General features: G+C 34.5%; 1 protein-coding gene across 6 annotated transcripts in view; it reads left to right on the top strand.

Moving 5' to 3' along the window:
- The window catches only part of AFG2A (AFG2 AAA ATPase homolog A), a 333,130-nt gene that overhangs the window by 87,390 nt on the left and 230,033 nt on the right, over positions 1–15,707 (top strand). For all 6 annotated transcript variants that reach the window (XR_009352283.1, XR_009352284.1, XM_059168987.1 and 3 more), the window contains 2 exons: positions 218–271; positions 2,331–2,410. Coding sequence is in view for 4 of the 6 variants with exons in the window: in XM_059168987.1 (XP_059024970.1) it covers positions 218–271; positions 2,331–2,410 (134 nt within the window). In the remaining 2 variants the exon portion in view is untranslated. The remainder of the gene's footprint in view (positions 1–217; positions 272–2,330; positions 2,411–15,707) is intronic.

Here is a 15,707-nt window from a genome sequence, read left to right as displayed (position 1 = left end):
TTGATGTGTAGTTTTTGAAATATAGAATGCCTTTAATTTTGAGACATAAGTAACACCCAATGAAAATAAGTATGCTAAGAGAACCAATTTAGTTGAGAGAAGATTTTTATTTTTTCCTCTTTTTTTTTTCTTTTAAGTATTCATTTTATCTTTCATCAAAAGACACACATGTGGTTACATTTAAAGGACATTGAACAGTTGTTTTCTTTTCATGCAGGGGCCTGAATTAATGAATAAATATGTTGGTGAATCTGAAAGAGCGGTGAGAGAGGTAAGATGATTATGTCTTGAAGTGGAACTCTGTGTAGGGGAACCATCCTTCTGTTCTTCTGTATGGTTTCCATTTTGTTTTGGATTGTAGATGCTGAAATTTCCAAATCCAAATTCTAGCGGTATATTTGTCATTCAGGCAAGCATTATTTTATTATTTAAAAATGCAATTTCGATCATCTACAATACTTCGTCTTTATATTTAAACATCATAATACTATGAACATTTAGTTTTACCAAATAAAGATTTTAACAACTGCCCTCATTTCATTTAAAAAAAAAAAAATACTCCTGTACTTACAAGGAATGCTTGATCTCAGAATGAGATTTAAATTCTTTAAATTATGAAGTCCTTTAAATTGAATAAGCTTAGTATATGAAAATTTCACTGTACTGTCCTTATTTTAATTATTTTACCTTTGCCTGGTGCCTTTAATCATTTTACCTTTGCATCCCCCGCTTTTTTTGAGTATGATTCCATTTATGTGCAATGTCCAGAATAGGCAGATGTATATATGTAGGAAGTAGATTATTAGCCCTATGTATGTATTTTTAAATCTTAAAAATACCTCCACACATACTTACAATGTTTACATGTTACGTTTCTAAGTTCTTATAAAAATCCGTTTACATATCAGCAGCATATTATAGACTGTATTCGAAGATCTTTAGTAAATATTGTAGCTCTGTCAAATAATGTAGGTAAAATAGTTAAGCATTATTATGCTATATAATAAATGTCAATATAGTTAGTATGTAATACTTGAAAAGGATATAAAATTTTTTGTGATTTTACCATCACATTTTAATACCGTATATGGTGTATAGTGTATTATATTTAATTAAAGACTAAATGAATAAAAATATAAATATACAGAATAGAAAAAAAACCTTAAAACCTTTGAAATATTTAAATCATGTTTTCCCCCAACTCAAAGAATTTGGTGATGTAACTGTAAATATTACCTCAATTATGATGCATCCCCCTTCTAAGATTTAAAGCCAGTACCTAATTGGTAGGCCACTCACCCATATTGTGGAAGCTGCACAACTGATAAACTCATGCAAAATCAGGGCACTTGGAGTTGGGTAACTATAGGAATTTGACCACAAGTCTTGGCTTTCCTAAGCAGAGGTTAGTCTGCCTCACATAGACGCCCTGTATCCTTACAGAAGCTAAACAAGGAAGAGAATACACCAACAGCAATGGAACAGATGGCCTCCATTTGTGAATACCTGGGTACCAACCCAAGAGAATTAGAGATTGGAATACTTGGTTTTTCATCTAAGAAAAAATCTTAAGTTACTCTTTGTCCTTTTTCTTCTTTCTTGAAAATGTAGACAGTGGTAATTGTAGGAAACAATAACAACAACAACAATAGTATCATCATTGATTAAAATAAGAAAAAGGCAATATTTATTAATATTAATTGTTTTATTTTTATGGTCATGATCCTTGTGACCAGAAGATGGGGGCCTACATTGCAGACTTCTTTCTGCCTGTGCTGACTTTTTCTAGCCCGTTTTTTTGCCCTCGTGACTGGCTAGCTGGCCAGTCCCTGTTGTTGGTAGCGTTTGACTTCTGGTCTTATCAGTCTGTGCTCTTCCAAGGTTTGGTCATTTTTCTTGTCCTGGCTTTACATCAGCCATTATTTTTCTTCACAGTCTTCAGAGAAATGAGTAAGGAAGGTGGCTTTTGGGTTTGTGGGTATTTTATATGCTAAGCTATAACTGATTTTACATGTTTGTGGTTTTTCTTTTAAATGTGTGTTTATGATTATTAATAATAACTGTCATTTACTGAGCTCTTATTATATTCCTGGCACTGTGCTAAATGCTTTGCATTCTTTTTTTAAACTCAGTTCTTAAAAATAATCTTCTGAGGCAAATATTTATCATTATCTCCATTTTCTAGATGTGGAAATTGAAGTTTGGTCATAATTGGGCTGGTTGGCTTGCACATAATAGATTTAGTTCATAACATAGTTTTTAAACTAAAGCCAACTGCAAAATTTTCTGAAGTTTGCTATCTTTAGCTAATGTGGCATTCTTTTCACCAGATCTTCCGAAAAGCGAGAGCAGTGGCCCCGTCCATTATTTTCTTTGATGAACTTGATGCCTTAGCAGTTGAAAGGGGCAGGTAAGAAATATTTAAAAGGATTGCTATTAAATATTAGCAATTACATTGTAAAGTAAATTAACACTTCATATATAGATTTTATTTATTAATACATTTAGACTAAATAAAAACTTTTTTTTAATTCATGTAGTTTTTTTCTCTTATACCCAACTATTTCATGTTATCACTTTATAATACTTTCATATACTTTTTTTTTTTTAAACACTGATATCCATTTGGGACATGTGAGTTAATTTTTATATCTTATTATTTATAGTTTTTACATTATTTACCCTAATACTGCCAGTCAAACTTTGGGTTTTTATATGCATATGATAAAAACTGTAAACAAAACTCCATTAAGGATAATTATACAATATAGTAAAACCAATTGTAATAAAAGGTGTTATTTTATAGATTTTAGTACTCTCTGGATTATGTTTCCTAAATAGAGTTACAGTAGAATAAAAATTAGTACTAATAGTTTTGTTCCTGAATCTCAAGCAATAAAGATTATTTATATCATTTCAAACAGATTGTGTGTGTGTCTGTGTGTGTGTGTGTGGGTATACAGATGTATATGTGTGTGTATGGGTATGTGTGCATGTATCTTAACTGTTTACGAGTTTGATTTTTTTCCTCTACAAATGTTTATTTTTTTATTTTTTTAAAGATTTTTATTTATTTGTCAGAGACAGAGGGAGAGAGAGTGAGCGAGCACAGGCAGACAGAGAGGCAGGCAGAGGCAGAGGGAGAAGCAGGCTCCCTGCCGAGCAAGGAGCCCGATGTGGGACTCGATCCCAGGACCCTGGGATCATGACCTGAGCTGAAGGATGTTGCTTAACCAACTGAGCCACCCAGGCGTCCCCTCTACAAATGTTTAGAACGCCTTTTAAAGATTATATATTACAAGTACTTCATGTGGAGAATGTTAATTTGTATGCTTTGTGCGTACCTTCTTGATCTATATATTGATTAGAAAAGTTTTGCTTGGGATGCCTGGGTGGCTTAGTCGATGAAGCATCTGCCTCAAGTCCTGAACCTGGGGTCCTGGGATGGAGCTCTACTTCGGGCTCCTCTCTACTTTGGGAGTCTGCTTCTCCCTCTGCCTGCTGCTCCCCCGCTTGTGTGCTCTCTCTCTCTCTCCCTGACATATACATAAATAAAATCTTTTAAAAAAAAGAAAAAGTTTTGCTGATAATAATTACAGTGATGATAGATGGCACCTTTTAGTCCCAGAGTTAAAGTCTGTAACAGACATTGGTGCTCTTTTCTTTCCTGGGTAGAGCTACCTCATCAGATGAGAATACGAACTATCATGAGGAGACTATTACTGGGTGGTAGTCTGCCCTACTCTTCACTCTACCCATTGGATAACCTATAAATACCTACTGTCTTTTTACTTTATGAGTTGAAGTACTTAGACTGTCTTAATACTTCTGAGGTAAAGTGTCATAAAAGGTTACAAGTAGCTCAAGTTAGCACCTAACTACAAGAGAAGAAAAAGAAACCAGAGAAGTTTGCTGAAGCAGTGTGACCTGCCACATTTATGTGACGTCAGAGACATTTTTGGAGCCTAAAAAGGAACAGGGTGGGATACATTGTTAAATATAAACCAGATGTGAGGTAGTATATATAGCAGAGTTCTCATAAAATGCTTTTGAAATAAAATGGTGTGAGAAACCAGACAAGGCACTTGATAGGAATATCCTGTTTTTGTGGGCAATTTGGCCCAGTAGAAATTTGCAGATATTTTAGAGATGCTAGTGATTTGCAGCCTCCAGATATCATTTCCCCAATAGTCTTCATCCTATTGTGAATTGTGTACCTCCCTCATTCAGTGGCTTATTCAAACCAAGGTCAAATAAATTCTGTGGTGTTTCCTTTGTATAGAAAAATTTTTGGTCATGTTCATTGATGTTTCAGAAAACAACAATAAATGGTACCTTGGTGGCTCAATTAAATGTCTAACTCTTGATCTCAGCTCTGGTCTTGATCTCAGGTCATGAGTTCACGGTCATGAGCCCAAGCTCCTCGTTGGGCTTTATACTGAGTATGGAGCCTACTGAAAAAAAAAAAATAGAAAGAAAGAAAACAACAAAACAACAATGAAGCTGATTAAAACAAAGGAAAAAAACATAATGCTAATGGTCCAAAGTAGAGACTTCTAGTTGGTTATATCTTAGGAGCACTAAGTTTTACGTAGATTATTTTTGATAGTCATAAGAATCTCAAAGAGTGATACTCTGTTTTCTCTTGTTTATTTGTTTTTTCTTTCTGTATTTCTTTTTTAAAATTGTGTTATGGCCAGCATTGCCTAGAAAATAATTGTTTTATCTAATAAGAATGCGGGCACCTAAAAACCAAAATATGTAAAACCTCCACATATATATTTTTGTTCTTCAGCTACTTGAATTGGACAATTCCTAGAAATTGAAAAAACAGTTATTGATATATACCAAAAGTATAAAATTCCCAAGATACTAAACCAATTTTATGTTTTGTTAAAGAAATAGAAAACATGGAAAAATTTAAAATTCCATAAACTAGTAGGCATTTCTACATAATATTGGGCTATAGAATAGTTATTGCTTTAATTTGTTAAATGTTTTTATGTTTTCTATGATAACATTCAGGTCAAACCCATATGACTAGTTCAAAAATAATGGTGCATAAAAAGACTGTTTCTTCTTATCAAGACTTTAATTTCTAAACTTAAAGTGTTTAACAAATTGAGTAGAGAATTATTATATACTCTAGTCCCTATTATCTTTTGTTTTTTAAATCAATTATTTTGACTATTTGAAGTTACTCAAGTTAGCCATGGAACTGAGGTTTGCAGCCATGAAGCACATTGTAAATAGAACATGGGTATATTGTTTGCTTAGCTTTAGAAATATTTGTGCTTTCAGAACGAGAGATTTTTTTTTCATGCTTATCAAAGTATCTAATTACAACCACTATTTTCTCCTCCTCCCTGTCCCATTTAAATTTCTTTGGGGTTTGAAAAATAAATAAGCCTAGTGTTCACTTCTTTTTTTTCTGAATACCATTTAAATTATGGGTGTTCTGAATTCATATTGTGAGTTAGAGAAAATGTTATAAGGTTCCCTTTATGAAGGCTTTAATGATCTAAGATTTGGGAAAATTGAAAATGTTGTTAAAGTAGCAGAGCTCTTTGGAAAAGAGGTATTATATCAGCGAGTAAAGCACTGAGATGCGGAAGAGGCATAAATTAAACTGAGCTAATAATATTAGGTAATACTCATTTAGTGCTTGTTATGTATTGGAAATTGTTTTGAGTGCTTTACAGGTGAAGGAAAAAAACTCACAGAAAGGCATCTGCCTTAATGCAAGGTAGGATATCATACAATGGACAGTTGGCTCCGGTACTCTGCCTGAGCTTCATACTAGCTTAAATATTTACCCTTTTCAGGGTTGTAGTCAGGAGGAGAGAGCAAGCTGGGCAATAAATCATTGGTCAGCCTTGTCCTGGGCAGTAGTCCTGTCCTCAGAAGTGGAGAGATATAGAGCAAGTCTCCATATGCTGTATTCTCTTAGCCCAATCTTCTTTGATAGATAAAATAGCCACTGACTAACCTGGAGATGCCTAGAAGATCTTCCTTGTTTAGGACATTCTAGTTAGTCTCAGGATCCTGAATCATCCTAATTTCCTGACATTGATTGCCTGGTAATGCCAAACCTTAAGCATGATTAGAAGAGGTTCGAAATTAGGAACTTACCCCTAGAGCTAAAGAGGCTCATCTTGTTTGTTTAATTAACTTCTAAATAATGTGACTCTCTTTCTTTGACCTCACTCACTATGTTACCGTCTTTTTTTATTTTGTTTTAGCATGTACTCATTACAACAGCCTTGTGTAGGTCCTATTTTCATCTCAGTTTTACAGATGAAAAATCTTAGACATATAGGTGCATGAATATGATAGCTCAAGGTCATCAGAGCTGGGATTTGAATTTAGATATTTTGACTCCAGGGCAGATATTCTGAGCCACTTTTTGACTTGACTACCATAACCACAGATTCTAGGATTCCAGATATTAGTAGCTAACTAACCTTTCAATCTTGTATTTATTGTGCATTTTCTCTGTGAGTTACTTTAGTAATGCTAACTGGGCTGTTTGTCTAACTGGGCTGTTGTTACATTCCTTTGCCAGCATTCATTCATTCGTTTGTTCAGTAAATATTTATTGAATGCTTAGTCTGCAACAGGCTTTATGTTGGGGTTAAAATAGTGACCAGGACCTAAGGCAATTTCCTTAACTTCTCTATGCCTTTTTTTCTTTATTTGTAAATTGGAGATGATAGTACTAACAAATTTTAGGTTGTTAGAATTAAATGCACGTAAAGTGCTTGACACAGTGCTTGACACAGTAGCTGGCATGTTGGTAACAACTTAAAAAACTTTAGTGTTTCTTACAATGTCTGCATAGATATTCTACTGTTAATAGTAATAATTTCCATATAGATAGAAATATAGTAATAGACATAGAAATAAATCCTGTCCTAACAGACATTTGGGAAATTAGAAAATAAGATCTACAGATGATGGGTACTATGGTATTTTATCAGTCTAAGATGTCTTTAGTTGTAAGAAACATCATTATTTTTCCTGTCCCTTTACCCTACAACCCCCTGCCCTGCCTCTCAAATTCATAATATCAGAGAGATTATGTGGTAATTGTCTTTTTCTGATTGACATATTTCGCTCAGCATAATACCATAATACCCAACAACGTTCCATCCATGTCGCAAATGGCAAGATTTGGGGGTTTTTTTGGTGGTGGTGGTGGTGGTGGTGGTGAGTTTTTTTTTGTGGCTGCATAGTATTCCAAGATGGGACCAGGGAGGGAGACAAACCATAAGAGGCTCTTAATCTCAGGAAACAAACTGAGGGTTGCTGGGGGTGGAGGGGAAGGGATGGGGCAGCTGGGTTATGTATATTGAGGAGGGTATGTGCTAGGTGAGTGCTGTGAAGTGTGTAAGCCTGATGATTCACAGACCTGTACCCCTGAAGCAAATAATATATTATATATTAATAAAATAAAATAAAAAGATACATCATTATTATATATAGCATTACTGATGAAAAATGTAGCCTTAAACTGTGATATGAAGCCAAGAAGTCACCAACTCCAAGAGACATCCGATTTCAAAAATTTAAAATAGGAAGAAAGATTTATCTTAGAAATAGAAAAAAGTGGGGTCCCTGGGTAGCACAGTCATTTTGAGCATCTGACTTTTGGTTTCAGCTCAGGTTATAATCTCCTGGCTTGGGAGATGGAGCCCTGTGTTGGGCTCTGCACTCAGCATGGAATCTGCTTGATTCATACGCACGTGTGCACTCTTTCTCTCTCTTCCTCTCTCTCTCTCTCAAACAAATAAAACCTTAAAAAAAGGAACAGAAGAAAGATAGTAACCTTGTTATTTGGGAGAAAGAAGATAATCTGTTCTGTTTTATAAAAGCGATGCTATTAAACACAAAAAATATTCAGGATTTTGTTTTATGACTAGAATGTAAAAAAGATGATTAAATATATAGAAAAATGAAAAAGATTAAGTTCCTAGGTAAAAGCTGGCTGAATGAGAGTTTCTGTAAGGTGTTGGGAGAATTAACTACTTTTTTGTTACTGTACTTAATCATCTACAATTGTTACTTGGAGTGGTTGGGGAAAAAAGAAGTTCTGAGCCAACTTTCATTGAAAATGAAGGTTTCAGGCTTAGCAGCATTCTGAAAAGAGCGCTGAATTTAAAAATAATGATCAGGAAATGCAGTATCCTCTTTTAATAGCATATCCAGATTTCAGGTAAATTCAGTGATTTCACAACACTAAGCACTGTGGAAGAAATTTTGTGGGTATCATTTTTCTAAATGACACTTTCAAGGAGGGTAGTACCTTTTTCTAATGTGATATTTATGGTACTTTTAAAAATTTCATAAAATCATAAACTTTTATAGCTGAAAAAGTTGTTATAAGTCATCTTGTGCAACTTTTGTTCTTCAGAACAGAAGCCCCTGGATTTTAAGACCTTAGGCACATAATTCCTTTGTGGCCTGGGCAAGACTAGAATTCATGTTTTCTGATTCAGTGCTCTTTGAACTGTACTACTCTTGTCTCTTATACAGTCAGGATTTGAGATAGAAAAAGTGTGTTTATGTTGTAGTAAAAATTCTCATGTAAGTAAATATTTAAAGAATATTTTTATGTTTAGGAAATTCTAACAATAACCGCTTATTAAATACTTTAACCCCTGTTTTGTAAATCTGTATTTCAAATCAATGAATTAAATGCCTAGTTCCTTGTATGCAGATTTTCCTAATTTATACTTGATTACCCCAGATATAACATGGTTTTCACATTTGTAAACTCTTAATATTAAACAGAAATGCTGGGGAAAAGAGAGCAAAAGAAGAAGTGCAAAATGTCTAACATTTTTCATAATAGTTCCATGAAATGTAGCAGAGTTTTGTGATTATTTTTGTTTTGTGTTTGTGCACTGTGGCTGAATACTATACCACAGATTAAAGGTTCAGCTTTCCTTAGAGAGATGGGCTGTTGCATCATTTTATCAGAAATTGGGAATTACTTTTTGTTCTTGTAGGACACTTAGGTCTCTTATTGTAGTTGTGTTGTCTTTGAAATGAAAGCTTGCTTTCACATCCATTAAGAAAATTGTCATAGGTAATCTTCATGTTCAGAGTAATGCATATTTGGCTAGCCTTCTTTAGGCCTTCTTAGGCCTCTTCCAAGCATCAGTACTGACTATTGGAGTGTGCGAGGTAGTTTTTAAGAAACAAAGTCAGATGCCTACCATTCAGAACTCCATGATATTTAAAAATGAATACTAGAAAAAATTTAACTTGGATAGATAAGATGCTGGTCTGTAATTTAGAAATCATACGAAGGGGCAAATGATGGGGCATTTCATTTTATTGAAGGAGTTAAAAAAGGAAATGTTTATATCATTTTTGTGAAAATTTTAGTATTGAAGAATACATTCTGTTTAATCCGTACAGTCACGGCAGTGACATTTTTTTAGGATAGTGGTTTGCATACCTTTTCTGCACCAGGCCAGTTAGTAAACATTTTTGTCTTTTTGGTCCATGGTCTCTATTGCAGCTCTTCATCTCTGCTTCTATATTGCAAAAGCAGCGATAGAGAATATGTAAGCCAGTAAGAAAACAGTTGGCTGGCCACATTTAGCCTGTGGCTATAGTTTACTGACCCATTTTAAGATACCCTAAACATCCCTTAGGTCCATGGCACTGTATGACTTTTGAATAAGAATAATTTGGAAAAGGGACTTGACTTCTGAAGGGAAAAGAGAATTAATGTTTTAGGAAAGTCTAGCTTCAGTATTTTCTACAACTGAACATCTTTTTTCCATTGTTGTGTTGCCTATCTCTAGCAGATAATAAAGTTTTATAAAATCATTTCATTATGTTAGTGATTACACATTTGTTTTTAAACTTTTTCTTGGAGTTGGTTTTGATTTCCTAGGATGTCAGTTTTATGGTTTTTGTTTCCTACTGCAGCTTTGAAAGTCAGCCAAGAATATTTCTCAGCCCATAAAACATTTTCACTGTGCTATTCTCCAGCTGACTCTCAATGATCTGTGGAAATAAAGGGCAAAGGCAGCTGGGTAATGGGAATCCAAGGAATTTCCTTCACCTAATCATCAACATTTAATACAGCCACCATTTCCTCCTATAATAAATAGCAAATTGGACAAGTAGGAGTTTCACTTCTTTTCTGTTTGGAAGTGCCAATTGGAGGTGTAAGTCATAAGTTTTTGACTATGAATATTTTTATTAAAAATAATGAATTAAGTAAGTTTACTTGGGGTCTACACAATACCAACACAGAATATAGAATTTTAAAACTAGAAGAATCTATCTATATTTTCTTTTTTTTTTTTTTAAAGATTTTATTTATTTATTTGAAAGACAGAGATCACAAGTAGGCAGAGAGGCAGACAAGGAGAGAGGGGGAAGCAGGCTTCCTGCTGAGCAGAGAGCCCAATGCGGGGCTCAGTCCCAGGACCCTGAGACCATGACCTGGGCCAAAGGCAGAGGCTTCAACCCACTGAGCCACCCAGGCGCCCCTCTATCTATATTTTCTAATTCAACTCCCTTGTTCATACATGCCAGTAATTACAAAATCCTCAAAGGAACAATAATATCTTCATGATCTTATCTCAAATGTCTAGCACAGTGCCTAGCAAAGAAGCACCCAGACGTTTATTTTTTGAATAAAGGAATGAAGGCTTAGAGAAACTACAGATTATGTTCACTTGGTTGTTAGTGGAGTCTGACTTCAATATATTTTAGTGTCCTTTGTGAACCAATTTTCTTTTAAAATTAAATACTAAGACTGTCTTTCAGAATTTTCTCACCTGTCTTATGTTCATAGAAGCACCATCATTTTCATTATAAAGAATCATTTGTAAGCTTTGGAATATATTCATTCACCTGTCAAAGAGCTCTAAAAAGAAATAAATTAAGTGCTAAGTAATACTTTTTTCAAAAAAACTCAGTAGTTTTTATACATACTAAGTCTGAAAGTGGGTGTGGGCTCACCAAATGTTGTCAGTTGTGCTAAGGATACAGAATGATACATATTCTTTATAATGTACCTGTTGCAAAGTAATCAAATGATAACAAAGGATAGCAATAATAATGAAAATTTTATTTTTTAGGTTAAGTGAGGAGATACTTTGAGAAAGATTCTTGCCTTCCTTGGTATATTAATTAATTTTATAGAACGGTCACCAAGTTACCCTCTACCCAGACAGCTATTCAGTAAGACTTATTTTATTGTAGTTCAACTTACTTTAATCAAGATTTTTTCAAGCAAGCACCCAAGTCTTTGGGTACCAAATCCTAGGTGTCTGTAGCTATACTTAGAGCATATAAATGAAGATCCTGAATCAGTATCCATACCCCTCCACACAAAAAAAACAAAAGCTCATTTAAAAGACAAAAGAGGGCAGGGAAAAAAAAAAAAAAACAAAAACAGATGAGAACTTCTTTTGGTATAGATCCAAGAAATCAAACAAGTAGAGATTTTCTTCTAATTAGTGTGTTTCTTGATCCAAGCATTTCTGTATCTGTGAACAATCCTATAAGTGTATTATATTTCTCTGTTTTAGAAAGTTTAGAAGGTTTTTCATTTTTTTAAAAAAATCATTTAAAAAATCTGAAAAGTCTAAAAATCTCTTATCTGGAAGTTTTAGCTACTCAAATCATTCCTTGAGGACTCCAAGGAGCCCAAGCTACTATTACATTTGAACAGCTAATACATAGTTAACATTAAAATGTAAAGAACTCTAAGTACCAATGTACAGCAATCTCCTACTAATATGTCTTACAGAAAGAAAGAACCTTAGTTTAGTTTATTACAGTTACTGGCTTTGGCATGCCAAATAGTTATGAAGAGCTCCAGAAGAGCAGTTCTTGTCTTAGTATTATGTTGATGGTTTTCATGGCAAAATTAAGGAATTTTGATAACTTTCTACCATGTTGTAAGTAAATCTAGGTAGGGAATTGGCAGTATGAATCTGGATGTATGTACTGACGTGTGCTGTACTAACTTCTGAAAATCTTCTACCAATGGTGTCAGCAACCGTTTATATACCATACACTCCTATTTAGTTTATTTGTTAAGGTAATGGTAAAAAGTTAGAGATTTCTTTGTTAAGCCAATTATAACAGTGATAATTATAATAATGATAATGTTTATAATTACTGCCTGTAAATATTTTCTTTCTTTCTTTTTTTTTTTTTTAAAGATTTTATTTATTTGTCAGAGAGAGGGAGAGAGAGCAAGCACAGGCAGACAGAATGGCAGGCAGAGGCAGAGGGAGAAGCAGGCTCCCTGCCGAGCAAGGAGCCCGATGTGGGACTCGATCCCAGGACTCTGGGATCATGACCCGAGCCGAAGGCAGCTGCTTAACCAACTGAGCCACCCAGGCATCCCATGTTAATATTTTCTTTGTGCTGAGCATTGTACTAGATCTTCTATACATTTTATCTAATTTTGAGGAAGGTATGAGCCTACTACGCAGGTTTTGAGAAAACTGAGGTTCAGAGAGATTTACGTACCTTTTCCACAAGATTACACATAAAAATAAGTGGTAAAGCTGGCATTTGAACCCAAGCTTATTGAATATCAAAACTCTTTCCCCAATTCAAAGCAGCCTTCCCAATGAGTACTAACCAGGATGATTTTTAAAACTTCATGTTATATAATAGTTCATTATATCCTGTGACTTTAACTGAGTTCATTTATCAGTTTTTTGGTTGAATCTTTCTCTATATAGAGAGTCATGTCATCTGCAGGTAGTGAAAGTTTTACTTCTTCCTTGCTCATTTGGATGAGCCTTTATTTGTTTTTGTTGTTGTTGTCTGATTGCTGTGGCTAGGACTTTCAGTACTACGTTAAATAACAGTGATGAGGGTGGATGTGAGGGAGTCTTGTTCCTGACTATAGAGGAAATGCTCACAGTTTTTCCCCATTTAGATGGGAATTAGTTGTGGGTTTTTCATATTTGGCCTTTATTAGGTTGAGGTAGGTTCCCTGTAAACCTACTTTGTTGAGGGTTTTCCTCATGAAAAAACGTGGTTTTTCATGTTGATTTATTCCATGCAGCCAGGAATAAATCCCACTTGATCATGTTGAATGATTTTTTTAATGTATTCTCAGATTTGGTTTGTTAGTATTTTCTTGAGAATTTTCGCATTTATGCTCATCAGGGATATTGGCCTGTAGTTCTCTTTTTTTGTGGTCTCTGTACCTGGTTTTGATATCAGGGTAATGCTATACAACAATAACGAAGCAAGAGAAAGAGAAATTAAGGAATCAGTCCCATTTACAACTGCACCAAAAACCTAGGAATAAACCTAACCAAAGAGGTTGAAAGACCTATACTCTGAAAACTATAAAACGTTGATAAAGAAATTGAAGTTGTCACAAAAACTGGAAAGTTATTTCATGCTCATGGATTGGAAACAAATATTATGAAAATGTCTATACTGCCCAAAGCATCTACACATTTAATGCAGTCCCTATCAAAATACCACCAGCATTTTTCACAGAACTAGAACAAATAATCCTAAAATTTGTATGGAACCACAGAAGACCCTGAATAGCCAAAACAACCTTGAAAAAGAAAAGCAAGCCTGGAGGTATCACTATTCCAGACTTCAAGTTATATTACAAAGCTGTTAGTAATCTAAACAGTATGGTACTGGCATAAAAATAGACACATAGATTCAATAGGATAGAAAACCTAGAAAAGAACCCACAGATATATGGTCAGTTTATCTTCAACAAAGCAGGAAAATATCCAATGGGAAAAAGACCATCTCTTCAACAAATGCTGTTGGGAAAACTGGATAGCACCATGCAGAATGAAACTGGTCTGCTTTCTTACACCATACATAAAAATAAGTTCAAAATGGATTTAAGACCTAAATTTGAGATCTGAAATCATAAAGCTCCTAGGAGTGAACCCAGGCCACAACCTCTTTGACAGTGATTGTAGTAAATTCTTTCTAGATATGTCTCCTGAGATGAGGGAAACAAAAGCAAAAATAAAGTATTGGGATTTCATCAAAATAAAAACCTTCTGCACAGCAAAGAAAACAGTAAAACTAAAAGGCAACCTACGGCATAGGAGAAGATATGCGAATGATATGTCTGATAAAGGGTTAGTATCTAAAATATGTAAAGAATGTGTTAAACTAAACATCCCCCAAATGAATAATCCAGTTAAAAATGGGCAGAAGACATGAATAGATATTTTTCCAAAGAAGACCTATAGATGGTCAACAGATACAGGAAAAGGTGCTCAGTATCACTCATTATCAGGGAAATGCAAATTAAAACTGCAGTGAGATACCAACTCACACTTGTCAGAAAGTCTAATATCAACAACACAGGAAAGAACAGGTGTTGGTGAGGATGTAGAAAAAGGGGAACCCTCTTGCATTGTTGGTGGGAACGCAAACATTGGTGCAGCCACTCTGGAAAAAGTATGGAGGTTCCTCAAAAAGTTAAAAATAGAACTACCATGTGATCCAGAAATTGTTGTACTAGTTATTTACCCAAAGAATACAAAAATACTAATTGCAAAGGCTACATCCACCCCAGTTTTTAAAGCAGCATTGTCTACAGTAGCCAAATTATGGAAACAGCTCCCCCCCACAACACACACACAGTGGAATATTATTACTCAGCTATAAGAAGAATGAAATCTTGCCATTTGCAAGGACATGGATGGAGCTAGAGAGTATTATGCTAAGTGTAATAAGTCAGTCAGAGAAAGACAAATACTGTATAATTTCACTTATATGTGGAATTTAAGAAACAGAACAAATGAGCAAAGGAAAAGTAGGCAGGGCAAATCGAAAAACAGACTCTTGGCTGTGGAGAACAAACTGATGGTTCCCAAAAGTCAGTTGAGTTGGGGGACAGGGGTGTGTGTGTGTGTGTGTGTGTGTGTGTGTGTGTGTTTGAGGGGGATTAAGGAGGGCACTTGTTCTGATGAGCACCTGGTGTTGTATGGCAGTGTTGAATCACTGTGTTGTTTATCTGAAACTAATATTATGCTGTATGTTAACAAGTGGAAGTTAAATAAAATCTTTAAAAAAATAATTCATTATAATAAGTACAGAATTGTAATTTTCTTTGTCACCATTTCTAGATCAATGGCACTAAGAAATGATGCATGTTTAGAAGCATCTTCTCTGCTTCAGTTATTAGACCACATTTTTCAGAAAATTAGTTTGAGCTGACATATGTTAATTTTCCTTATTATTTATTTTATTGGATTATGTTCATGATAATAATGTGGGGATGTCAGGAGTGTGAAAAAAATTTTCTTCAAAAAACTGCTTTTGGCAATGAGTAAATTGAACTGTGGGGTTAAGAATCACTTGTTTCTCTAACATTGTATTTTAGTCAGACTATACAGATGTAATGAGTATTGCCTTCGTTAGCTTGGAAGTTTTACTGGGAGTCATGGCAAAATGGAAAAATACATACTTTTATGTCATTCTCTATGTTAACAGTTTATACAAAGTTACAGTTATGCTGAGCACATGCTGCTCACAGAGCTAAGGACAGCTGGAGAATATAACTCACTATGTATGTCTCTACTTTTATAGGATATCCTGTGAACCTAAAATAGCTTATTTACTGTCAGCCTCATGCTGAATATTGATCACACTCTGACAGCATAGATTTAAGCTAGAAAACTCAAGGCATTATTGATTCTTGACATTCATTAGTTTTT

The sequence above is a fragment of the Mustela lutreola genome, chromosome 1 (assembly GCF_030435805.1).
Source record: "Mustela lutreola isolate mMusLut2 chromosome 1, mMusLut2.pri, whole genome shotgun sequence".
Lineage (NCBI taxonomy): Eukaryota > Metazoa > Chordata > Mammalia > Carnivora > Mustelidae > Mustela > Mustela lutreola.
This window is presented reverse-complemented; position numbering and strand designations above follow the sequence as displayed.